The sequence below is a fragment of the Lycium ferocissimum genome, chromosome 7, assembly GCF_029784015.1.
Source record: "Lycium ferocissimum isolate CSIRO_LF1 chromosome 7, AGI_CSIRO_Lferr_CH_V1, whole genome shotgun sequence".
Lineage (NCBI taxonomy): Eukaryota > Viridiplantae > Streptophyta > Magnoliopsida > Solanales > Solanaceae > Lycium > Lycium ferocissimum.
Genome location: NC_081348.1, coordinates 15450222 through 15477666, shown reverse-complemented (window position 1 = coordinate 15477666; position 27445 = coordinate 15450222). Strand labels below are relative to the sequence as shown.

General features: G+C 34.0%; 2 protein-coding genes and 1 pseudogene across 3 annotated transcripts; 1 reads left to right on the top strand and 2 right to left on the bottom strand.

Annotated features, from left to right (window-relative positions):
• Positions 1-2019: 2019 nt before the first annotated feature.
• LOC132063516 (pentatricopeptide repeat-containing protein ELI1, chloroplastic-like) lies at positions 2020-5282 on the bottom strand (annotated as a pseudogene).
• A 2520-nt stretch (positions 5283-7802) lies between these two features.
• LOC132063514 (uncharacterized) lies at positions 7803-17370 on the bottom strand. 2 transcript variants are annotated; one of them, XM_059456078.1, is made up of 10 exons: positions 17087-17370; positions 15826-16213; positions 14944-15144; positions 14549-14791; positions 13921-13987; positions 13624-13818; positions 12756-12847; positions 10529-10711; positions 10312-10448; positions 7803-8168 (listed from the first exon to the last, which is right to left on the bottom strand). In XM_059456078.1, exons 1-10 carry the CDS (start codon positions 17209-17211, stop codon positions 7964-7966), a joined length of 1836 nt encoding a protein of 611 aa, XP_059312061.1. In that variant the 5' UTR covers positions 17212-17370; the 3' UTR covers positions 7803-7963. The 2 variants fall into 2 exon arrangements, with proteins under 2 accessions (XP_059312061.1, XP_059312062.1); XM_059456079.1 differs by having other exon boundaries at positions 15826-16243; positions 17087-17212.
• An 8235-nt stretch (positions 17371-25605) lies between these two features.
• LOC132062556 (RING-H2 finger protein ATL51) lies at positions 25606-26931 on the top strand. The gene has a single exon (XM_059455105.1). It carries the CDS (start codon positions 25874-25876, stop codon positions 26789-26791), a length of 918 nt encoding a protein of 305 aa, XP_059311088.1. The 5' UTR covers positions 25606-25873; the 3' UTR covers positions 26792-26931.
• The last annotated feature ends 514 nt before the right edge of the window (positions 26932-27445 follow it).

Here is a 27445-nt window from a genome sequence, read left to right as displayed (position 1 = left end):
ACATAAATCACGAGTAAGATTATCCAAAGGATCTACAAATAGAACGAACTGCGCATGTAAACAAAACATGAATAACGTCAATAGAAAATCTATAAAGGGATTAAAGAATTAAAAGAAAGCATGATTAGCATTATTATTCATTAGTAACTCATATAATAATTTCCTTACTATTAATCTCTATACAAATAATTTCTGCATAATCCATCAACCAATCTGACTCCCTAAGAGTCTCATAAGTCATAACACATTCCAAAGGACACAAGTGAAAAAAGAAAAAAGAAAAATAAAGGGAAGAACAAATTGGCCCATAGGAAGGGTTTTGGGTTCCTTATAAATGTTACCTTAAAAGACTGGAGTAAATGCTCAGAATGTGCCAAATCCTGTTCTTGGTTGTAGAAACGCTTACAAACTTGCCATGTGAGGTGAACGTAAATTTCCAGCAACTTATTTGGCTGCCAGTGGCCAAAAGGGTTGCTGAGTTTGGTGTAACTAGAATCTGGAGGAACAAACTGCCTCAAAATCACAATTTTAGAAGATGTTAAACTCTTGCAAATACTAAATAGTTCAGGCACTTGTTGCCCCATTAGCTCTAGTATCTAGCCGAAACATCGATCCCTATTCCCTACTAAACCATCTTTAGATGTTCCGACCCTACACACCTTGTAAAAACCATGAGGTGTGGCTCACTGGTCAACAACACCATATTACGGCCATTTAAAACTACAATCTTCCTTCTAGTTTCCTTATTCCCCAGGCAAAAAGTGGAACATGGATGTCTTAGAACCAATGTATCATTATCTAGCTAATGGATCTTTCAGTTCTAATGCTCTACCTGAGAGCTATCAGTCTTTAGCAACTTTCCTCCCGTATAATGGAACACTTTTGAATCAATTTACAAAGACAATATTGAGAGAAATATGATTTATTTATTTCCAGATGAAATGAAAATTTATGTCATTAGAAAAATATTTCTCATTTCTAATTACAGACAGGCGACATGATATGCAGTGGTGGAGAGATGAAGTGGGGAAAATTTTGAAAGGCAGAGTCATTGAAACGCTTGTTTCTTCCATATGTTGCACCCTAGTGCACTGGAAAATATGCTAAGATAGCAGCTTATTTACCATCAGTATATTGACAAAGGGGCTATGGATGAAATCTACAAAATTTCTGTACATAACCTCAATGAAAGAACGTGGCCAAGCATTACTCACCTGTTTTGCAGCTTTCCAGTGAAGCAGATAATGCTCAAAGTGTCCTTAAAGTTGTTGCATCTTCCACAGACTGGTATTTCAAGCACTTGGCACTAGTCTTACTAAGATCTGGGAAGAGATGGTGATGAAACCTCACCTTCGGCTCTTTCGTTGGAGCTTATAGCCAAACATTAGTCAGTTTCAACTATATAAGCTCCTGGTTGAGCATAACACCGTATGAGGATGTCATTAACAAGCTACGAGAGGCACCGTGGTGCAATGCAATTCTTGGAAAGCTCTGTACATCATACTCCATAAACAGCAGGTTAAGTACCATAGAGAGATCTCTTTCCAGTTTCCACATATACCAGCTATAAATCAATAGGAGGCATTCAACTAATTAACAAGAAAAAATGACTGATCCTTGTTATAAAATGGGACAAGAAAATAAGAGAATAATATATCGGGGGATTCCAATAACAAATGACTACTCTTAAAGGCACTTATTTGAAAATAAATTAGCTAGTAAAGACTCAACGAAATGCAATATAGATTTCAGAGAAACGTGACAATTAATTCGGGAGAGACAAAAGGCACTAGCTCAAGTAATTTAGGCAGAAGAAGGCATATAAACAGGTAGCCATAAGTCGAATCACTCAATCTCACGTGAAACAATATTCAAAGAAGAAAAATTCTCAAACTCCTTTACTACAAAGATGGTGGTAAGATAAACAATTAGAACAATTATCCACAAAAAGATGGGAGAGGATGACTTGCATGTCTACAAATTACTCAGAATAAGTGAAATTGAACAGATAATAGAGACTTTGTATCCATATTGACGCTTTCATTAAAATAAGAGGAATGATGAAAGGTTCTCTCTTTTTCCCATTCTTCAATTATGTTACAACACAAACAGAAGCCAAATACTTCCCAAAAGGTGAAAAGGAAATTTGCATCCAAAACAGCAAAAGAAATTTACAAAACCAAAGAGAGAGGATCTTTACAGGAAACCTGCCCCTTGTTAATATAAGCTAATAATTCTACCAGAAATCACCACAAGAACATGAACCATCCACAAAATGATGAAAGCGATTCAGGTCCCTCACAATGATTTTACGTCCTGTGATTTTTGAAATGAGCTTGGTGACAGCATGACAATCTGGACAAACACGTAGATTGACAATCTTGATTGTAGTTCCTGCCTGAGTACTAATTACATAGCCCGTAAGCAATGGCTAACCTTTCACTATGAACTGCAAGTGATTGCTGCTTCTCAACTTCCCAAGATTATGCAAGACTATATCAGAGAGCAAGTGACCGTGAGCCTCGAGCCACTTGTTCATCTGCTCCAGCATTCTGTAGATTTCTTTGCTTTTAGGATGCTTCATGTCACCCGCAAGGAACTCATGCACTTTATGATTTACCTCAATGGAACTACAACCAGGTTCCTTGTCAACCCCGCTTCTCTTCATCAATGCCCTAACCTTTGCCACCTCATCCCAATTGCCAGCAGCAGCATATATATTGGATAGCAGAACATAAGTTCCTGAAGTAGCAAGATCCTGTTCGACTAGGAACTCCATAATTTTCTCTGCAAGCCTTATGTCCCCATGAATCCTACAAGCAGTTAGTAATGTTCCCCATAAAATAGGATCAGAATCAATCTTCATTCTTTTGACAAATTCATAAGCTTTTTCTAGCTGTCCAGCTCGTCCAAGAAGATTCACCATGCAACCATAGTGTTCAATCTTTGGCTCAATCCGATACTTCTCCATTAAGTGAAAATAATCCCACCTTCAGAGACCAATCCGACATTAGCACACGCACTTAAAATGCCAATAAATGTTATATCAGTAGGATGGAGACCCAACTTACACATCTCATTGAACAGCTGTAAAGCTTCAAGGCTAAATCCGTGCATTGCATATCCTACAATCATCGAATTCCACGTTATGACATCCTTATCTCTCATCTGATCAAACACCATTCTTGCATCCTCTAAACTCCCAGACTTGCTATACATGTCAATGAAAGCAGTACCTACATGTTTATTTACTTGAATTCTGTTACTTTTCACATAAGCATGAATCCACCGATCCTGATTCCAGTACTCCCATTTGCGCACAAGCAGAAAGAGCTGCCACCACAGTTACTTCATTAGGTTTCACTTTTGACAGTAACATCTGCCTAAAAAGAACCAAAGCTTCATTAGGCCTGCCATGTTGGCCATACCCATCAATCATGGCATTCACAACAAACAACATCCCTGTCTTCCATCCCATCAAACAACACTTTTTGTGTTCTTTATATGCCCATTCTTTGCATATCCAGTAATCGTTTGCTGTCAAAGACACCAAAGACCTTCCGGGCATAGTGTCAAAGAGCTTGCGAGCTGAGACAATATCACTGCCTCTTGCATAGCCATCCACAAGAGCAGTTCGAACGTGTCAGATTCATACCCCAGTTTTAAGGCTTGAGATGAAGGGCTTTCCTGATTCAAGTGGGCAAGTTTTAAGGACGGAAGAAAACGTAAATGCATTAGGCTCAATATTTTGAGTTAGCATTTGGATATATAAGACAAAGGCTTGTTCATAGAGATCATTGATCACATGATTATGGATAATGGCGGTGTAAGAGAACACAGTTGGATTCTGAACACGCTTAAAGACAGAAACAGAGTGTTTGAGGTGTCCAAGGGAAGAGTATGATTGTTGGAGCCTAAAATTCAAGACTGGGTCACTCTCCAGGCCATGGCGAATAAGAAAATGCATGAATCTGTACAAGCTGCCTGATGCTTTTTGATTTCTCTATCAAGAATGTAAGTCTGTCTGGAGATGGGGTATGGCTGTACTTGGTGGTGGTACTAGTAGTGTATAGTGGTGGGTTGGAGAAAAGGGAAGTTCCAGACATGATTTCAGCCATTGCATGGCCAAAGCTTTGTTTAATTAACTCTTTCAACACTTTAATTTGTCCAAGATCCAGGGGGCACTCAATAACTTAAGAGAAAAAAGGCATCTGGTCAAGCACCTGCTCCACTATCAACAATAAGCACATTACTATAAGGAAGACTTTGAACAGCTGCAAGAAAGTTGGGAACAGTAATAAAATAAAAATAAAATAAAAGAGCATATATTTTGATTGAACTCTTTTACATCGTGGGGATTGCTTCAAAAGCCATTAAAAAAAAAAATATAGAAATTAAGTGCACTTCAAGTATTGCTGGATGCAAAATTTCAAACCATTGCCTATAGTTACCCAGAATCATATAGAAAAAGAGCCAATTCACTAAGGAATTTCTTCCAAGTAATATTAATAGAAGCAAGGAAAACTTCTTTGTTGATTCCAGTAGACTTGTTAATGTATCTAACTTTTCGTCTTAAGGCTGACAGGATCTGTTAAATATACAACTATAATGGCACTTTTAGTTCTGCATAGTTATTCCTAGATTGCAATAGAAAAGAGGAAAATCAAAACATATTAAGACCAAAGATAGTAGTAAACTGATGCAGTACCAACAACTCTTAACCTGGTAAAACAAATTTCTCAGAATTGGAAAAAACACTGGTAATAAATGAGCAACCACAAAATCTCTGTTTTAGTGATTCCAATATCGCCTATGATGTATGTACTACAATTTAACCTAATGCTTGAATTATACTTAAACTAATATAGTGTCCTCAGTCACCATATTTTAGCAAATCCATATTACCAGAGTATAGAAGTAAGCACATAAACAGAGAGCAAGTAATAACATAGCTCTAAGCAGTATTAAAGTAAGCCGTCCAAGCAAAGCTATTTCTTTTTTAAGTTGAATGTGCATTTTGATACTATAGCCAGTAAGAATAAAATAAAGATGTCATACAGTATTCCAAACACAATCAGTCCCAAAAAAAAATTTAAAAAATAATGAAAAGGAAAAGCTTGACAACTCTCACCACTAAACCAGCAACAATGAAATATGTCCAGTGATTCTTGTCAGTCCAATCCCACCAGAAGTCCTGAAAAATGTAGCCTCAAACTAAGCTAATTTATTTATTATAAAAAAAAAAAAAAAAAAAAAAAAGTAGCAAGTAGTATGTTTCTTTATCTATTGGCATTCCTTAGTTAAAGCAAAAGGTTTCATAAGATAATCCGTTATCATGTTTAGTTGTCAACAAAATATGATGGTAATAGTATCAAACACTATTCACAGCTATCCCCGCAAACGACGTCGTAGTAGTAATATTCTCTTAGGACCCTTTCCAAATATCTAGAAAGTGGGGGAATATCACCCCATTGGTTTTAAACGAATTTTGAATGAGTGTAAATTCTACGTACTAACATTATAAAACAAAATACTTATCATTTATGAGGTAATTGTATGTAATAAAAATTTATAAAACATTATTGCTAACTAGTAAAAATGGTTATTATCTTACTATGTATATATGTTAAATTACAATCATAGTTAAAATAGAAATTTACATTGTCCGTGTATCTTACTTAAATCCTTATTAAATAGTAATTTTTTTTTCTAGAATATATGTAATTATTGAATATATCTTATTTGTTTTACAAAAATCGCATTTTTTAGTAGTATTTGGTACAGTAAGTTTATAGCGATTGTAATATGAGAGTCGTTGTATCGTAAAACTACACTTACTTCCAGATCAAGATCAAACTTAATCGAGATGTTACTACTTGTTTGGTTAAAAGAGAAAAGGGAGAGAACAAAAATAATAGTAGTACTCCATTAGGAAACAATTACTCATCCTTTTTCTTTTCTTTGAGTTTTGAATATATTACTTTACTACTATATATAAGAGGGAATAGGTGCTTTTGTAGTCCTCACAAAAAATTTAATCTTATAGTATACGTGGCTTTGTTTTGTCTTTTGCCTAATTTCATTTTTTGAATTCATTCTTTATCTTAAGTAAATTTTTATATGGACTTATGTAATTGATGTATATTGAATTGTAATAACTTTTTGTGATCTTTTTCTTGCTCTTTACTTCCTTCGGTTCATATTATATGGTATTTTAGCTTTTATATTTAATTCGAATAATTTTTTATATATATAATTGAGAAGGTATTAATAGTTTTTTTTTTTTTTTTACTAAATTTCCCATTATTTAGATAAGTGAACTTTTATATAACCAAAAAATCATATTGAGTTGGTACTATTTAATTGAGGTAATTTAGTAAAATGCTTCTTATTTTCCAAAGACAAGCTAAAAACACCATATAATATGGACAGAAAGGATTATTAAATTACCCTTTACAGTATTTGTTATCATACATATATATTACGTAGTAAAATTTAGGCAATTATGGAGCCATATTCTTGTTTTCAACTGGAGCATTTATTAGATCTTACTAATTACTCTTGCCCTGATTTTAATTTACATGACACTTTTTATTTTGCTAGAGTTAATTTGACTAAATTATGAAGCTAAATTGAATTAGATCAACTTAATATTTTAAATTAAATTAGATATTAAAAATATTATAAATTGCAATATCAACTTAGAAGAAATAATTTTAAGCATAAACTATATATGAAGAACCAAATTGTCTTAACGTTCATTTAATGAATTTAATTTTTTTCCCCTTAATTTCGTCTAAAATTAAGCTTAAATCACCACATTTAGCTAGCATAAACTCTTGTTACATGAAATATTATGAGTGAAATTAAAACTTAATAATACCAAAAAAAGTCTATTTCTATCTATAAATACAAAATTTATATGCTCACAAATTCATAAAAATATCAATACTTTCAATTTATGATTTTTACCGAATTATATTATTTTACATAATTTAAATTATGTTACTTTATAGAATGTCAAGTCGCTTGTGTCCCTTTGGTATTTGATGATTTTTCTGCTAAACTTCCTTCCTCATAGTTGATTTTTTGTTTAAAATTATCTAATTAGTTGACTAAAGAACATTAATAATAATGAAGACTTATCAACAATACATATTTAACATGCCACTGAATGGTTATTTATGCAGTAAAAAAAAAATATGTAATAAATTACACTTTCTAATTGAAATATGACTACAAGTAAGCCCGGGCCTCAGGTAACTAGCGAGGACAAAATAGAGGAAAAAATATCAATATTCCACGTTCCTCAAGAAGGCAGGAAAGTTTGGTCCTATTTCCTTTCTCTCCCTTCCCTAACTTACCAAACAAGAGAGTATATAACCTTTTTTACAACTTCCGTTCTCTACTTCATAAACAAAGCACTACTGAAAGCAAATTAACCACCACTCTCCCCAGTTGTCTTCTCAAGCAACTCCAAGAAGAAATAAATCCTTCTTTAGATGATTTTCTCATTTAACATATGAAACATAGAGCGAAAAGGCACTAGTAAGATGTACAAAAGAGACTTTAACCAATACAGAGTGTAGCATGAGCTGGTCGCAGTGAAAACATTTGAGAAATGAATCGAACTGGAAATGTTGGAGGAGCTATTGTTCAGATTTCAGAAGCATAACATATATGACTTAACAGAAAAAGTATATCAACCTACAGAACCCAAAATCACTTTAACTGGAAATGTTGGAGGAGTTATTGTTCAGATTTCAGAAGCATAGCATATATGACTTAACAGAAAAAGTATATCAACCTACAGAACCCAAAATCACTTTAACAACCAAACATGAAATAAATAGAACAAGTACAAACTAAAGAAGCCCCCTCATTTTCATATCAATTTACAAAGCTACCAGTATCAACCCAAAAAGAAAAAAAATATCAGTAACCAACTTCAGTTCCCCTGGCTTCAGTTATCGGAAAGCATCATGTCTTTTGAAAAATTGAACTTGTTGGTTGCGCCAAAGGTGTCAGCAAGTTGCAACACGGTCCTTTGACAGGTGTCACTAGTTGGCAGGACAGCATCTGGAAGGGAAGGGATGCATTCAGGGAGAAATTCTGTCTTGTTGAAGATTGTAGCATACAGTGCCAGCACTGCCCGGCAGAATATGAATCTGCAATATTCAGAGTGTTTTACTATCCAAGTTTGTGCGTGGAAAAGTGCAACAGAGAAGTAGAGAGGGTACAACTTAAGAACATATTACTTATTAAAAACCTTCTTAATTTCATCAGATTGGCTACAAATATGCTAAAATATAAAAGATTAGTCTATATTCTTGCACAATTACTTGTGTGAAGTCCTTATATTTTCATAAGATTTTGTCTAAATTATAATTTATGTCCCTAGCATGCTTGAAGGGTTTGAAAAGAAATAGTACAACAAGGGTGTTTTTGGTCTTTTTAGCTATTTTATCTTATAAGCTAATAGCCTAATACAGGGATTATTATCCGATATTGAATCTGGTACAGTAATATAGGAATTCCCAATAAGTTCTTTTATAGGTACATGGAAGCTACTCTTCATATTATAAGAACCTGGTTGATATTCCCGAAGAAGTTATAAGAAGGTTAACTATCAAGATATAAAAGGAATAAAAACAAGGAATAAAACAATGTAAGAAATTATACCATGATTATCTTTCCTAATACGTCAAAGGCTCAAACCAAACAACCCTTAAAGGATTCAGTTGACTTATCATTTTAATTTCCTCAAAATTGACAAACCGGAGATTAATGGGGTGACAGTGGAGAATCCTCGAGTTATTAAAGGGGCAATATTATCATTCTACCAAAAACTCAATAACGATACAGAGGAATGGAGACCTGAGTTCAATTTTGTTGAATGTCCCGTCATCAGTGAGACAGAGAAACAATGGTTACAGAGATGCTTTGAAGAGGAAGAGGTTTGGGCAGGAGTTGAATTATGTGCCTCAGACAAGGCACCTGGCCCTGACGGATACACAATGAGATTCTTTCATTCTTGTTGGGCGATTGTAAAGGAAGATGGCATGCAAACAATGATGAATTTGAATACACATGAATACTTTGAGAAGAACTTCAACGCAACATATATTGCTCTTGTACCAAAGAAGACTGGGGCCAAAGAGTTGAGGGATTCTAGGCCTACCAGCCCAATTAGCTCCGTGTATAAAAGTATTTCTAAGCCTAACGTACTGATTAACAGACTGAAAACATTGATCTCCAAGCTAGTGGATAGACAACAGATGGCTTTCATAAAGGGGAGAAAGATAATGGATGCACATCGGCGGCTAATGAATGTGTTGATTCAAGATTGAAGAGAAAGATTCTTGGTATATTATGCAAGCTTGATATAGAGAAGGCTTATGATCATGTGAACTTGGAATTTCTCCTCAAAATGCTGATGGATATGGGCTTTGGTAGAAAGTGGATCCTATTTTGCATAAGCTCAGTCAGATTTTCTATCCTTATCAATGCTCCCGTGGAAAGTTTTTTCCTTCTCATAGAGGGCTGAGAGCCTGAGACAGGGAGCTTTGCTTTCCCTTTTTCTCTTCTTAATTGCGATTGAAGGTTTATACATCATAATGAAGTTAGCCAATAACAAGGGGTGGATGACTGGTTTCAAGGTGGCAGATAGTGGAGAGGACTGGAAATAACTCGTCTGCTAAATGCTGGTGATATTTTGGTATTTTGTGAGCAGAAAAGGAGCAGCTTAGACATTTACAGTAATCCTTATTCTTTTAGAGGCAGCTCCTAATCTTCATGTAAACTGGAGAAAAAGTTTGTTTTATCCAATTAATGTGGTGACTACATACAAAGGTTGGCAGGTGTCTTTGGATGCACAGTGGAAGCCCTTCCAACAACTTAATTAGGCGTTTTATTGGGTTCTACTATTGAACTGAAGCGGGATTTACCCTGTGCGCACCCGAAGGGTAGCAGCTGCGGGTTCCATTGTCATAAAAAAAAAAAAAAAAAAAAAAATCTTCAGAAATCAAAAATTCCAACGTCTAACCTCCACATCCACCACCACGCCCATAAGCCTTAAGAAATATAAATGGAAATCAATTTAACTGACACTCCGAACAATCATCTTGGACAAAAAATCTTGATGTACGAGTGATTCAGCAGTTTCTACCAGTAAAGTATCAGATTTTGCCAAGTAGCCAATGTCGAATCAACGACTTCCATGTTCAACCACTCGAGGACCTATTTCAAGACTTGATACTAGATGACTAAGATGAGTACTGAAGAAAATGTTGGCAAACAGCAGCCACCTACCTTAAAAGGAGCCGCCGTAAAAATGGATCTCCAAGAGTTTGAGCCCAAACAGGACTAAGATTATCTGATGCTGCTAATAACAAACCCCACTCATTTAATGATGAGGATAGCAGTTTGTCAGCCTTACCATACATATCCTGAAAGCAAGAATCCATATGTCAGCAAACCAAGCACATAAAAAACAGGTAACATGTAGTTGAGGTTTAAGCTAACACACCATGTCAATGTCAGAACCCGTGAAACCAAGCATCAAAACGAAAGCCTGTAAAGGAATTGTAAGGAAACTCGTGAATGAGCTTCCACTTGGCTGTCGAGAAGAATCCACAGTAGATATAGGCAGTGAAACAGCAGGCGAGAGTAGCATGGCAACTGGTTCTCCCTTCTCTGATCCACTTAAGGGCTGTTCACATTCATGCATCAAATAAATTTATCCATGTCAGAGCAATTAATTAAAAGCAAAAGGTTCATTCCCTAATAATTTGACAAATGATTAAACACCTTTATTTTTAGGCAGGTGAGGTAACTTCAGAGTTATCTATTTAATTGCAGACACAAGGATATCAAGAAACAAAGAGGTAGCTTCCACTAAGCACAACGAATGATGGCTGATGAAGTAATTTTGTAAAAGAAAGCAGGCTGGAGAAAAGCTAAGTGCAATCTAAATATTGCCCGAGCTTGAAAAGGACATCAGGAGAAACTTTAATATATCATTAGACATCTAGAAGTCTAGACTGATACTATATAATTTACCAAAGTTTGTAGAATATTTCATGCATAGATCCTTCCTAGGGAGTCCAGAATTCAGCTGTATATTTTGGTTGAGTAAAATGCATCAAGAACAAAACGATATACCAATGGAAAATTAGTTTGAAAAGATGATCAAGGTATCATTGTTTGAAGCCCATGATGTTGAGGGCCAATATGATAATCACATTAATCAAGAAACTAAAACTTAGAAATTTTTGATAAGGTAAATGATTTTATTACTGGAAGGGAAATTCCCGTACGCAATTAGTATACCATAAAGTAGAGAAACCTAAACCACAATCTGGTTCCCTACAAAAGTCACTCAATCATCTATACAACAAGGGCCTCATGGGTAAACCAAAAAGAAACTAGAGACGAGGCTACTCCTCACATGTACAAAATCATTCTCGGCCCCCTCAAACGCTCTCCTATTCCTCTCCCTCCAAGTTACCACATAATCGCTAATGGAACTACATCCCATGCCTTGGGTCTTCTCCTCCTCCTCCTCCTGAAAGCCCCGGTATACATTGCCTCCTTTACTGTTCTCGGGATGACCCACTGTATTCCGGACCAGTTCAGGAGGTCCCACCACAGACATTCTGGACTGCATTCCTGGATTATATCATATTTCTAAAAGCATACGTAGCTCAGCTGTCTAAATAAAAGTTATGGTATTTATTTCCTGTATCATGATTCCTTTGCAACCGAAAAAGCTTTCTAAATCTTCTATCATCATTTTCTTCTGTCTGCCAAGCTGATACTGACAATCCATGTCACACTTCCTTCAACGAGAAATCCGCTGTTTCAAGTCCGGAACTCAGTGACAATGGATCTTTTCTCCATTTGAATATGAAGCATGCTGCAACAAGGCCGAGCACACATCCCGCACTGTACTAACTTTTCCGTTGAACAAAAGCTTTGTGAACCTTATGTAGCATATTAACAAATGTCAATCTTGTTTCAGATGTCACAGGCTCCCTATTGAAGCGTGCACCCAAATAGAGCCCCGTCATCTGTGCAGGGGATGCATATCTGAACACCAAAACACTACCTAACTAGCTCAAGGTACCTTAAGATTTGCTTCTTAAATAACCCAACATCCAAATAGTAAGTGCAACAATAACCCAGAACAAGCTAATCTGATAACATGCAAACTATTGATGGGAGACGCAAAGTAGTAAGAAGAAGATTAAGAGAGAATTCAGGTCCAGTTTGACGGAGGAAATCTGTTAGCTGCTGTTGAATAGAGTGAGAAAATTATTGAAATAGGTTAGAGAGTTTTGGTTCGCTCAGAAATTCTCTTGCGACATGCACAAGACCGGAAGAGACCAGGGCATTTCATTCCTAAAACACTTAGTAAGCTTTAAATATGGAACCTAACACTGAAATTTTAGCAGTTTTTACTATTTTTTTTTTAAAAAAAAAATATTAGCAGTTTTAAATTTCTTTAAATTTAAGTCCAACAAAGCCACAGTAGGTTATTAGTCTTTGAGATAGCTAAAACTCTGCAATGCAAATATATTCCTATGTCGGTCTCCATATTAAAACATACAATCATCAGTGCAAGCATTTCCACCACTCTCTCCATTTTTGGTTAATCATCCTTGAGCACAAATTTTATTGGCCCAACACAACAATAATATCAGATAAACTATGCACCAATTGTCATCATATTAAGTAAGGTCCAGGATGCATACCGTAAATGCTTTACTGCTATCACTGTCAATGACCAGAAAAAGTGGTCTTCTAGTGAATGGCAACAAGTCACATGGATAAATCCCATTCAGACCTAAAATAGAAAACAAAATTTCAGAATTCAGAAATCTTTTACAGCCAAAATATTACACTTAGTTTCAATTACAACAGATAAGGTTAAGAAAAACTTCTTGTGTGATGCTCAGAAGAGATGATGATAGCATGTATGCTGCGAGTAAAAACAAAATACCAGCCAGGTGACAGAAATGAAGTGTAACAAATTTGCTTCCAATATAGAACTGATGCTCCAACAACCTCGGAGTCCACTGTCCATGTCTTGTATAGATATCAAAAAAGAACACCGATTTTTTATTAAGATACAGTGATTTTACCCACTTTGCTCCCTTGGTGACTCGATGCCCCAATATTATGGTTGAAGGTGGAAGGTCTTTGCCAATAGACTATTCCTCCCTCATCACAAATGAATCCAATGATTATAAAAGTAAGTAAAGAAAAACGCTTCCTGACATTGACTTCATCGTAAAATATAGTTGATATCCTCCTTGAGTTGATTTTACATAGACTAAATCAGGTGTTTTTGTCTTCAATTTTTCTAAGTTCTTGAAGCATTTCATGAGTTTCTCCCAGGTCTTTACCTAGTTTTTGTAGATAAGAAAAAACAATGATCTTCTGCAGAGAAACATGTTGTCAATATGATGACAAGAATTAGAGTGACCTATGCACGATGCAACAAGATCTATGTGCTATTCCATCAGCTGATACTTCTGAAACTAGAGAATGAATACAGTATGTTTGGGCGTCAAAACTATTAGTTTTTGGATCTAACATAATGGAAAAAGTGTTCAATACCTCCACTGGAACGAGAACCAATGTATAAGCAACTACTCTGGTCACTTAAGCAATTCCCCTTGGCAGAAGTGGGATTTGCAATTTCAAATTCAAGGTTCAGTGAAGATGTAGAGGTGGCTTCTAAGTCGACAGCGCGAGACATTAAGCTCCTCCCTGCACCGTGGGATGGAGAAGAAAGAGAGTTCTGAGAGCTTCCTGTCACAAAATTTAAATTGTTAACAGGATCAGTTTAAGCTGTAAATTCAGTTTTGAAGGAATAAATTAGCCAGCATATAAGAGCTTTACACCGTCTACTACCTGCAGCAGATAAATATAGTAAAAGAACTCCATCATGAGGTAGCTCCTCGCAGTTTGTGGCCAAAACCTGCCAAATAAATGGCAAAGTCAACTTTTAATCGAGAATAGTATAGAGACTACATTCATGAGGAATACACAAATAATCCCGGAGCTAAAAACCCTTCTCCACATCCAGGGAGACCATTGCATGCGGTGCTGTTTATACAATGTTCAATCACCAGCTCTAGCTAGAACCTAGAAGGATGCCAACTTTTGTAGTATCATTATAGAAGATATTAAAAGGATATTCAAAAATTTCCACCTAGCACAAAGAAATTTAGTTGCAATAAAGCTCTGAAATACAACATATGCTACCAGGAAAACAAAACCAATTTTTTCCTCAAAAATAAGCAGTTGCCTTTCCCATCTCACATTTGTGCTAAAACAAGTGTTAAAGCTTTCACATTCACCAAGTTAATTAGATTGTACTTATAGGATATTGAAAAGTTATAGATGATCTTAGTTTCAATGAAGCTAAGTGAAGTCAGAAGAGCATATTGATCGATATCAGATCGGAGCACCAAAAAGAACAATTTGCTTTTTCAACAAAAAACAATTTTTGCAAATACTTGGAAATGCAACTACTCACCGCTAAAAAATTTGTAACAGACGGACGATATAGGATGGACTTGCGAGGGTTAGGAGGTAGAGTAGGATCAGATATATCTTGTGAATAATTAACACGACTGGGGCCCGGAGCTCCATTCTGGCCAATACCAGTTCCAGCCCCACTTGGAGGAATTCCGCCTGTCTGATAAAATGACCCACTAGGTTCCCACTCCAGACATTGTAGTATCCGGAAAGTATCAAGAGTCAGTTCTGAATACTTAACCTGATCACCGCATACAAAGAGAAGATGAGTGAATATGAATACAGTTTATCAAGATGGAAATACGAACATTAAGTTCGCTAGTAAACTGCCAATAAACCCAGACACTTCCAATTAGAACAGAAGGTAGGCATGCAAAGGGGAGAAAGACTCACCTCATTGGGATGGTAGCTGCACAGTAGTGCATCTCGTAATCTTAGCTTTCTCTTTGCTTCAACAACCTGTGGCAGGCAATCTGGATGAAGGTCCAGTACAACACTATATCTCAATGGCCTGATATTCATAAAAGCTGGGTCAGCTTTTAGAAACTTAACTATTTCCTGAACCACCAGCTTCCATTCTTTAAAATCAGTTTCCTGGAAATAAAACCATTTAAAAGTCACTCATCTATGCATACATGATAAAGCATTTGTTCTTTATCCCATCACAACATCTAGTGAGCAAGGGACAAAGTTATGTACGTGGAAACAGGTCATGACATATAACGGGCAGTCATATCATTCAACCCACAAAATGACAACTCCATTAATAGAAATGAACATCTGGGAAATTGTCAATTCCATGTCCGGTGACAAACTTAACCTGAATAGAAGGCTGTTTACCACCTTAATGGTTCAATAGAATATTGGAATTTGAATAGTCTTATTACTTCAAAGAAGCCCGGTTACTCCTTTTCAAAAAAGAATCACATCACATCATAAAAGCTGATGGTTTCATCCAATCCCATAAAAGCAGCCACCTCCCATAGCAGGAAAAAGAAGCCTAAGTTTTACAAAATGCCACATATTTCTATTGAAGGCACAAAGTAAAAGAAAATAGAAAAAATGATTTCTATACGTGTGTGAGCAGAGGTCCAAATTATAAAGATAAATTGAAGGTTTGACTCTGACATGCTACATATGGTGCCTACCTCCAGTCCTGCTGGCAATTTTTTCATATAATTATGGTGAACCAAAATATTACATATAGTGGAACAGTACGTATGCACCTATAGGACAAGCATGCGCACATAAAAATTAAGAATCATGGTCACCGACCTGGAACACCCTCTTGCATTCATCAAGCAACATTTTCAGCTGATTTACCAATTGATAAACCATATCACGCCGATTCAGAACCAAACAAACTGTCAGAAACCGAGCAAGAAACCGAAGTTGCTTGCTGGAAAGATTAACATCCTGAAACATCCCATCTTTAAAATACTCCCTAGTCAACACTGCCTCATAAAAGATATAAGACTCAGACAAATAGCTGGCCTCACTTGTCCTCATGTACTGGCCAAAATAAAGCTGACCAATCCTGGATGCAATATCCCCAATCTCCCATCTCTTGAGACCAGCTTCCACCAACTTCTGTCGATTCTCTTGTTGAAACTTCCATAATTGTGTGTAAACCTTGAAAACCTTGTAGAAGTATGTATCATACCTTATATTACACAATCACCCAAATTAAAGACTGTCAAAATACAAAACATTTCTTCAAAACGAATCAAAGTGAAAACACTAAAACTGCAGAGGATAGAAAAAGAAAAATCATCTACAGACTATAGCGAGGTCTTGTTGTTATAGTGTAAAATATTTTCCACGATAAATTATCTTCTGGTACTTGGTTGCGTTAAAAAATTGTACTACTTATTTTTTTTTAGATGAGTGTTTGAAAATATCTGCCATAAGAACAATATGTTACATCAAATAATGGAAAACAACTTACTCTAAGTGAAATTCCACTCCACTTATCAACATGTAGCCATTATTTTTCTCTTTACTAAATCCAGTTATCACTAAACACCACGACTATTCCGTTCCACATACTTTATGTCCAAACATCGAATCGGAAAATTATTCTAGGTTATTCCAAATAATTACTTGTGCCGAGGGTCTTTCAGAAAGAGCCTCTTTACCTACACAGGGTAAGGATAAGGTCTGCGTACACTCTACCCTCCACAGACCCCGCTTGTGGGAATACACTGGGTATGTTGTTGTTGTTGTTGTTCCAAATAAGGCCCTAATCCTCCTGATGCTAATGCACTAAACTGACAGAAACTACTCCTAAATTGTTCATTTAGTATCATTATTTACTTATATTCTCCTCTTTCCCATTTCTTTCCACATCCTTCCACTGAAAATCCCAAAAATTATACAATTCATTTATGCATATCACAGTATATACAACTATTCCAACATTTTCTCCAATAATAAACAAAAAGGCACATATGGGGTTCTTCAAGATCATTTTAATTATGGGAATTTTGAGAGAAACTGAAAAAAAAAAAAAAAAATAGGGGTGTCTGTGTTAGACCTGTTGCGTTGATAGTAGGGCAAATCTCGAATTTTAGAGAACTTCTTGTCAGCTTTGGCAACAAGGCTCCAATAAACTTCGCTCACTGGTATGTTGTTATTGCTACTGTTGTTTTGCTGAGACATTATTCTTCCAATTTAGATACTCAATTGAATCATCTGTTAAGTGAGGAAACATGGAAGGGATCCAATATTTTTTGCCATTGATACTTTATTTCCTTTTACTTTCCCTTTCGGTTTAAATTTAAGGTAAAGTCTTTGAATTCTTTGTGTAATTTATTTCTACTTTTTATTACTATCACACTTGGGACTGAGATTTTTGGGAAGGGTCAGCCGGTCAGGCCGCTGATAAATATGGTCGACTTTTAGGGCAGGTTTTGAGTTTTATTCTAATTGGCATTTTGCGAACTTTAAAAAATAATTATTCATATTTTTGATTTATATTAATCGTGGATATCCAAAATATTTATAAGATAATTTTTAAAAAATAACCCAACCTACTAATTTTTTTTTTTTTAATAAGGAAAAATTTTATTTTTTTTTGCTAGAAAAATTATCCGTATTAGTTTTGTTGGAAAAAAAAATTCTACTTTTATTTTAATTAAAAAATTATTTGAGGGTAAAATAATTTTTTGTATGATGCCACGTGGACGTTAGACATAAATAATTGACCCCATAGATAACTAAAAGGGTATAATTGGCCCTAAAGATAACGAGCTTTACGAACTATTTTTCAAAAGCTCCCTTTTCCGTTTATTCTAATTGGCATTTTGCGACAATTCTATTTTTGATTCTTATTAATCGTGGATATCCAAAATATTTATAAGATAAGGGTTAAAAATACATACTAATTTTTTTTTTTTTTTGAGTTTTATACTTAAATTATTGTAAGATTGAGAAAACTACTTAAATTATTACTATGTAGTTTGCAAAACATACCTGAACTAAATATGTAAATTCACTCTCCAAAAGGCAAATAAAGTTGAAATTTTCTCAAAAAATTGTCTAATATTTTTATTATAAATTAAAAAATAATATTTTTTTATAAAAAAAAGCTGTATATTTTTAAAAAAACTGCATTATTTTTTTAAAAAAAAATCATCATTTTTTAAAATAAAAAAATCTGGATTTTTAAAAAGAAATATGAAAAAAATTGTAAAAAAAATATCAAAAAATTTAGAAAATCAGAAAAAAATGATTTAAAAATGGAAAAGTTGATTTTTTTTTAAAAAAAATGTGAAAACTAAATAACCAGTTTTCTTATTTTTTTAAAATAAATAAATTTTCCATTTTTTAAACTATTTTTTCTATTTTCTATAATTTTTTATATTTTTTTTACCAAAATTATTATTTTTCAGTTTGTTTTTTAAAACAAATAGTTTTTTTTTAAATTCCATGTAGGTGCCATTGTGACATTATTTATCCACGTGGACAACACTTGGCAACATTTTTATATAAAATGGAGAGTGTACATCACATGTCATTCAAGAATAATATGAGGTGCGTTTTGCAAACTAGATAATAATAGTTTAAGTAGTTTCTCAAAATTCTGATAGTTTAGGTATGAAACTCAAAAAAAAAAAGTGATAGTTGGAGTGTGTTTTTGACCCTTATCTCAATATTTATTGAACATTGATCGTGTGTTTTTATTAGATTAGTCTCTATGAACATGAAAATTCACATTCGGAAGAGGATTTAACTTTACAATTTTGTCCAACTGGTAATTTTTTGTTGAAGAAAGAATAGCTTTTAAAGAGTATAAAAATCGTTTAATATTTAAATGACATTTTGGTCAACCAACATTTATATTCATGATTTTATTATTATAATAATAATAATAATAATAATAATAATAATAATAATAATAATAATAATAATAATAATAATGCATGTTCTAATTTAATCATCACAAAAAATATTAGATAATGTAGTTGTTTCAATTTTGGCGTATCTTTGTGTAGCCTAATATCACAATGAAATTTTAATACGTGTACAGAGAGTTTAATTAACTACATTCCAATAAAATTAGTACCTCAATCATATAAACAAACTCTTAGTATGGCTATTATTTTTCATTCTCGTCATCGTCTTTTACTTTTACACATATTTGAATTGATCCATTTTCTTTGTTATTGATATTTCCTCTTTTTAATCTGCATTATTGTTTTATTTTTAATGAACAAGATACAACATATGCTTTCAAGGAAGAAAAAAAAAAAGAGAGACAAGGTTAATATCCAATTTTTCTAAATTAACAGTCATCTACAAAATTCTGAAAGTTAATTGTTTAACCTTAACCCAAAGATATACTACTTTACTTATGATGCTAATTGCAAATGAACAGAAATACGAGGAACACTTTAGATGCTATTCATCTTGACCTACGCAGCGGCAGATATGTTTTGTTTTTGTGTTAGATTCGGACTTGGACTGTAGGATAGTTATCAGTCAAATTTGAATTCTATACACTAAAAATCTTAAAGGTCACAATTTATTTAAACATCCTAAACATTAGGCAAAATTAATCTTAAACAGTACAATTCTACCCAACATGGAATGGTTTCATTAAAGAGATAATTTAGCTTTCAAAGGCATAAAAGTCATTCAATATTTGAAGGATATTTTGGTCAACCAACATTTATATTCATGCTTTTAAAACAATATAGATAATGTAAAAAAAAGGTAATTTGCAAACTGCCCCTAATCAAATAGGTATTGAGTTTAACCACATAGCACTTAATAGGGATAAATTTGAAAAAATAAGGTTAATTCTTTCTTGATTTGCTAAGTGGACACTCTTTTTGATCCAAGAACAAAAAAAAGTTAAGTGAACACTCTTTCTGATTCAAAGGGAGTAATAAGGTATCAAACGTATTTACTTAGATATGTTAATCACATAAGATATGTTCGACTTACAACAAATGATAAGGTGTTCAATGGGGCGGACCCACGTACAACCTACCGGTGCTCGAGCACCCATTAACTCCGACGTAAATTATATATATCTATATAGAAATTGCTCAAAAAAGAGATATATTAATGCGATAGCACCCAATGAACAAAAAGCCTATTGGGTGCTTTGGTCGGACTGGTAGCCTGCATGATGTATCTTTGGTCTAAGTCGAGGGTTCGATTCCTATTTTTGACGATTCGTTTTATATTTTCCTCCTTTTTTCCATTATAGAGTTCTATTCTTCTTTTTTACTATCTTTGATTACTTTACATTTAGTTTATAAATTCCTTTAACATTTATGTAATTTCTTGTGAACACAGAAAGAGAAAAAATCATTGTCCAATTACTTCTGTTATTTTTCTTGAGAGATTTTGACAATTTGGCCAAGAAATTCTTCAAGCTAATTCTTTTTTTGTTTTCCAGAAAGTGAAAAGTCATTTTTTGTATAATGATAATATTAATCATAATTTTCTCATTAACTCTTTAAATTATCATGTTTAAATAATTGTGCACTTATACTATGTGATCTATAGTAAATTTATATTAAAAGAAGCGAGCACCCACGTGCCGAAAAATCCTGGATCTGCCACTGGTGTTCATATTAGACACTTTCGGCTCATATTTTTAAAATGTTTCTACTTGTGTTATCAAGCGCATTTACATAGATAAGTTAATCATATAAAATATAACTCCTCTTTAATTGTATACATCGGGCTTGAGATTTTACAGCTTATTAAAGCTAATGCGTATAATTAAAGAATGTGACATATTTTAAATGGTTAACTTATCTACATAATAGGTGCTTGAGAACAAGGTTTTTCAAAATTAGAGTTACTTAAAGATGTTGATGTTATTCCCGGAAATGATTATGAATTCTTTAATGATGGATGTTGCTCCAAACAACAACAACAATATAACCAGTGTAATTCACAAGTAAGGCTTAAGAAGGGTACACAAACTTTATCTCTATCTTTGCAAGGTAGAGAGGCTATTTTCGATAGATCCTCTGCAAACAAGCCCTCCAAATTGAACGTGACTGGCTTGATTTAAAACCACGTCATGCCTCGGAGGAGATAAGGCGGTTTGCATCCATCATTTCCTAGTGCCTTGGCTCAGATGGATACTTGTAACTCTTCCACGTGTTGCTAATTTTCAAATTATGACAATACAGTTTTTACGTATCAGATCTCAAAAAAATATTTATGTATGCTTACATTAAATTTCATTTATTTATCTTGACACTCTTAAAGACTCATCACGTGAGATAATACGTTGCAAATAATCGTCAAAAGCAACAAACACTTGCTGAGGCAAGTCAGACTCAAATCAATGTAGTCCTTGACATATATTGTAACAGACAATTAAAAAAAGTAAATGAAATAAAATGAGCTAACTATCATATTTTAGTGTCATATCTTGATGCTCCTTATTACGAGGCAAACAAGGTTTAAGAATTAATGGTGCTTATATAGATGAAGATTTGATTGTCCCCTCAATTGAAGAATACATGATCCCCCTCTTTAAAGATAGCTATGAGATCATAAAAGAGTCTACTTGTTAGCTATGAGACCATAAAAGAGTCTACTTGTCATGTATAATTTTTATCAAAATTCTCTCGTCTTGTTTATTTGGCCCTTTTTCATGAGAAGCAAATAATTAAACTTATTCATGAAACTAAATTCTTCTTCGTTTTGAGTGAGATGACAAATATCTTGTTCTTTCATCCTTGAGGACCAAGGCAGTCTTGATTGTCTGGAAAAAAAAAATAGAAAAGGAGATGTATTTTTACGCATTGTTCCACATGCTAGCTTCTCATGTATTGATTTCACGTCACTAACAATTACTAAAAGGTGTTAGGACCAAACAAATAGGCTTAGGTTGATTTAGGTTGTCCATCATCTCACGGTGCCTATGTGCACGGTGCCAACAGTATGCTTACTTTGTGCGTGCTTTAGTCTCTATAGACGGAACTTTTGTTTGGGGCATTAATGAGTCAGCTTCATCATCACACGACCTTGGAGGGTTAGATACAGTTGGTCTAAAGACAGAGGCGACCGATGTGGAAGGGAACTGAGGGGGTCACTTAAACTTCAAAAAAATGGCCGTATATTTTGTTGGGCATCCTAAAACTTATAAAAGGCAGCTAGGATACTGGTTGAATTCGCTCCTTAGTGCCTTTGCTCGAGCGTGACAAATTGGGTTCAATTCCACTTGTTTGCAAAAACCAAGGGAAGATAGACGAAAACATAGTCCTCAAAGGCATGAGGGTTTGCATTCTTTGTTTTTTTGGTTTTATTTTTTGTTTTTAGCTTAATGCCCATTGGGAGAAATGAATTTTTTGCCCTTTAAATATATATTTTTTTTAATTTTATGACCTTTTTATAAGAGATCTTCATTTTTTACACATAAGAGATCTGAAAAGAACACATAAGAGATTTGAAAAAGACATTTTCTTCTATTCAAATTGTAAGAGGCCAAGAGATCCTATTTCCTCCCTAAAAAATTCTATTACATTTTTATGCAAACAAGGATTATGTTCACTAGAGAAAGTAAGACAATTGATAAATAATTTTCAAACTACAATGGTGGAAAGAAGTCTATAACATCAAAGTACAGTCTAAATCTCTTTTATCTCGACGAAAGTCTTTTCTTTTTTGAAAAAAATTAAGAAAGCAGATAAGTTGAGATGTATATGTCTAAATGCGTCTTGCACGTTGCTGCTTCTTGGCCCATCAATAATGAGGTTTAAAGTTAATATTTGATCTTATATCAATCATATTATACTTATAGGTTGGTAAGAATGATTTAAAAACCTTAGTCGCAATTTGCATAAAAAGAAGCAATTTAAATATTATGATGTCATTTCTTTGGCTGAATGATGTACGAAACGTGCAAAAATGATCTAGGACTATTTTGCTTTGAAGACTAATTAACAAATACTTGAAACTTTTTTCTAGATAGAGGATTAGGTGTACCAGCAAATCATTGTCCAAAAATATTTACATCTATACTAATTGCATGACTGTCATATCATTAACCTAAATAAGCAAATAATTCTTATATTTATGATTATTGCCTTTTTAATGAGACAGTACTAATCAACCTGTGAAAAGAAGAATAAGTATGAACCAAGCTGAAGTGCTATATTTTGCAATTAATCCCGATTATAAATCAAGATAAAGACATGATAGAAAAGAGTTTTTTAGTCAAATTTGTCCCTTATCTATGGGAGCAGATCTATTTTGATCCTTCAAATATAACCTTGAGCATCTTTAATCTCTTAAGTTCGTTAAAATGAAACTTTGTTTGTCCAACTAACGGAATGAGCTTAAAAACTAATGGCGACTACTATAAAACACTACTACTAAAATTTGCCGAATATTGTTTTCTTCTCCTCTGCACAAATATCGATTCGGGTAGATTTTTAATGAGATATCGAAAAGAAACGTATATATGCGTTTGTGTTAGAACACAAACTCTATCTATACACATTACGAATAATATATCCTAGGAATGTGTGATTTTATGCATTAAAATGTTACTTGTACGCCTATTGCACATAAGTATTTTGTCTTACTAATATTAGTTTTTATCTAATTTATGTACAGTAGGATTATTCTATTGAATACTTATTACTTCTCACTTAATCCTTGAACCTTCCCCCTTTTACTAAGGCTACATAATGTTCTTATGAATTATGGCCAATACCGGGTATATAAACAGTGATTTCAAATTCAGAGGTTAATCGTACTCTGGCAACTATACATAAGGGAGAGTTTGCTCTTTTTTTTTTTTTTTGGGGGGGGGGGTGATAGTGGAAAAGTTGACGGATAAGTCACCTTATCACGCACTCTAGTAACCGTACATGAGATTTTCACCTCATACGACTCGCATATGTATCGGTTCACTAAGGCTTAATAAAATTACCTATTATTTCCTTTTTCTTTTTTCCGCTGAAATTTGTACTTTGATTTCTCATAAATTTTCATCTCACCACTGATAGTACATATAATTACTTTTTTATTCTTCTTAAAAATTTTAAAAGATTGATGGAGGCCGAAACAGCAGAAAATAAAAAGGAAAAAGAACTCAATAAGGGATCTGGCAAGAAATAAACCGTAGATCACTACATTGCATACTGTTCCCGTTAATATTCTCATTGTCTTCAACTATCTTTATTTCCATCATTATATTCGTTGATTACTATATTGGAATATTTTCTCATCTTTTTCCGGTTACTTTTTGTTCATTCTTTATTTGGTTCTCCACCACCACTTTATAAGACGATCACAATTTGCCAAGCCAGCAAACTAAAAGTAAGCAATTATTCTGTTTTTCACTTACACTATTTTTACTTAATCATAATAATTAAATTATACTACATGTTATCACTTTAATTTAAAATAACTTTATAAAATACTAAGTACGAGTAAATTTTAATGCTCCAAAAATTATGTACTCGCTCATTCCATTTTCCTTTTCTCAGAATTCAATTTGCTTTTCTATTTTCCTATTTTTTCAGCAGTGCCATGACTACAGATGCTATTTGTTTTATTTTGCCAAATGGAAAGCAAAACAAAATATATAAAGTCTCACCAATAAGTGAATTGTCATTGTTGTACTGTTTGGGTAAAGGTAGGGACTAAATTTCAAAGTAATCTAGCAACATTTATATTTTTTTATAGTATAACCTTAGCACAACTTTTGTAAGCTACAAGTTAGGTTTCCTTTAATATTCATTGGTCAACTAATGCTATTGGAAGGTATAACAAACTTAGATTTAGAAATGAAAACCAAGATTAATTAATTTGTTTCCAACTCAGGTTCTATTCAGTTGCTTTCCCTAAACTACTCAAGATCCTAAAATAGCTCAAACTCTAAAACATACATCTAATGTCCCTCTATGTCATACAATGCATGTGCACTATAGGTGTTGTACCTTGTGCTTTAAGCTGTAATATGCATTCTACTGAAATTGCTAGACTGATTTCGTCCTTTTTAGTTCTTTTATTTCTTTTCTTTTTTGGCTGGGAGAGGGTACGAACAGGAGAAAACGGAAATAAGAAGAGGGGAAAACTCTTGGTGAAATTTGAACCGTGCACCTAGGTAACATAGAGTGGAAGTGTAACAAGTAGAAACTATGAAATTTCATAATATAAGGAAGGGCTTTAATTTTTCATTAAAAGCTCAATCTAGAGTTGTTGGACTGATTATCCCTTAATTGACACCTAAGCTCGGGTGAATTGGAAACTATTATATCTCCCTAATCAAAATTTATACAGACATATACATAGCATGTATAATTAGAGCATTATGTATGTTTTGTAATTTTTGGGTCACTTTCTTTAGTGGGCAAAGCAATAGTGCATTGGTTTCTTGATTTAGAGGTGTACTGTACTCCGAAAATCTAATCTGAGAGCCCATTTGAAAAATACCAAAAAAGTATGAATAAATTTTCTATCTTAAGAGAACCGCAACTAACTTGTACCTCATTTGTTCAACAAACCATCATCTCTTATTCAAGCAATATAAATAAAAGTCTAAACTAAAGTGAAGAAAATCAAAGAAACAAGATGAGCCTAGGGAACCCAAAGGGAATTACCAAAAGTTGAAGAATCTGAATTCTGAATTGACACCTCAACTTCCTTTACTTTGCTTCCCTTTCCATCTAAGCCCCCTTATTTTACACTCCTCTTTTCCAACAACAAAAGAGCAAAACAAGGCAAAAACACTTTGATGGGGTCCTTTCTTTTGCTCTCCTAGTTTGACAAAAATGGAAGCTTTCTTGATTCTGAGTACAAGTAGTTAGGCTATATTACATAGGTTTTTGTGAGAATGGGATCTGTTGGAAATACAAATCCATGGGCACCTTATGATAGTTATAAAGATTGTTCACAAGGGATTTGTAGTGTGTATTGTCCACAATGGTGTTACTTTCTTTTACCTCCTCCTCCTCCTGATGATGATGATTCATCAGATGATTCTGCCACAGCTTTCTCCCCTCTTATCATAGCGATCATCGGTATATTAGCGAGTGCTTTCCTTCTTGTTAGCTACTATACCATCATCAATAAATATTGCAGGAGGAGGAGAAGCAGAAATGCAGCCACAGAGATGGAAGCCAATCGAAACGAGACGCCTCAAGATCAGTGGCAACTTGCTACTGCTGGATTGGATGAGTCTACTATCAAGGCTATAACAGTGTGCAAGTTCAAGAAAGGTGAAGGATTGGTTGAGGACACTGAATGTGCTGTTTGTTTGAGTGAGTTTCAAGAAGATGAGAACCTTAGGCTTTTGCCTAAATGCAGCCATGCTTTTCACCTACCTTGTATTGATACTTGGTTGAAATCTCATTCTAATTGCCCTCTTTGTAGGGCTAATGTAGTATCTCATCCTAGTAGTACTCCATCATTGCCTCCTCCTATTCCTTCACCAATGAGCATAAATGCTCTTCAATTTCAAAGACAAAATGACTTGATCTTGGTGGTGGATCATGATCACGAACAAGTCCATCGCGATGAAGTTGTTGTTAGCCTTGTTTGTGAGAATTCTGAATTCAATGGCAATAACAGAATTGGAAATGAGCAAGAGGGGGCTAATGAATTCAGAAGATCAATATCTTTAGGTGAATTTTCAAGGCAACAACTTGTAGTAGCTGATATGCAATCAGTTTCCATGAATAGATCTGTTTCCACAGGAAGATTCATGTTCTCAGGACAGAATAAAGGCAAGGATTCTATTATTCTTTCTTGAAAGTTGAAACATATTTTAGTCTTGGTTGAAACTCTGTAAATTCTTGAAGTATACCAACACATCACAGGAAATTAATGAATTCTGATTTTTCTTCAGTTCTGGAATGATTATCTAATAAAAGGTTAACTTATACTAACAAATTTTTATACTGTTTTTCTAGTTAGAGTTTGGTCTGATCAATCATTCACCAGAAGGAAATGTATATCTCTGATCTGAATTACAGGGTGCTTTTAGGACTAATTGATGAAATATATTTAACTTATATACACTGGTAGTGTAAAGAAATTTTTATACTATTTGGTCATTCAAAATATATCGACACGTAGCTCTTCATAAGAAGATAAGGCACATTACTTGCTACCACATGTAAATTACTTTGATAGTGTAAAAAGTCTTTACATTATCGGGTTCGTTGGTGTCTGTAAGTTTTAAACTAGATATCACCATCAGCCATAAGTTACAATTTTTGGAAAGTATCAATATGCAAGACTTCGTATTAAAAATTTAAGCCCTACAATAAGTTGTTAATATCAAGAAGCGTCCAAATTGTTTTTTCTTCCTTCCCTTTTCTGACAGACTTTAAATTGTTCGCTTGAAGAGAACTCATTAAATAGAGAAAAGCAAAACTGCAACCCCACCATTTCTTAGCAATAC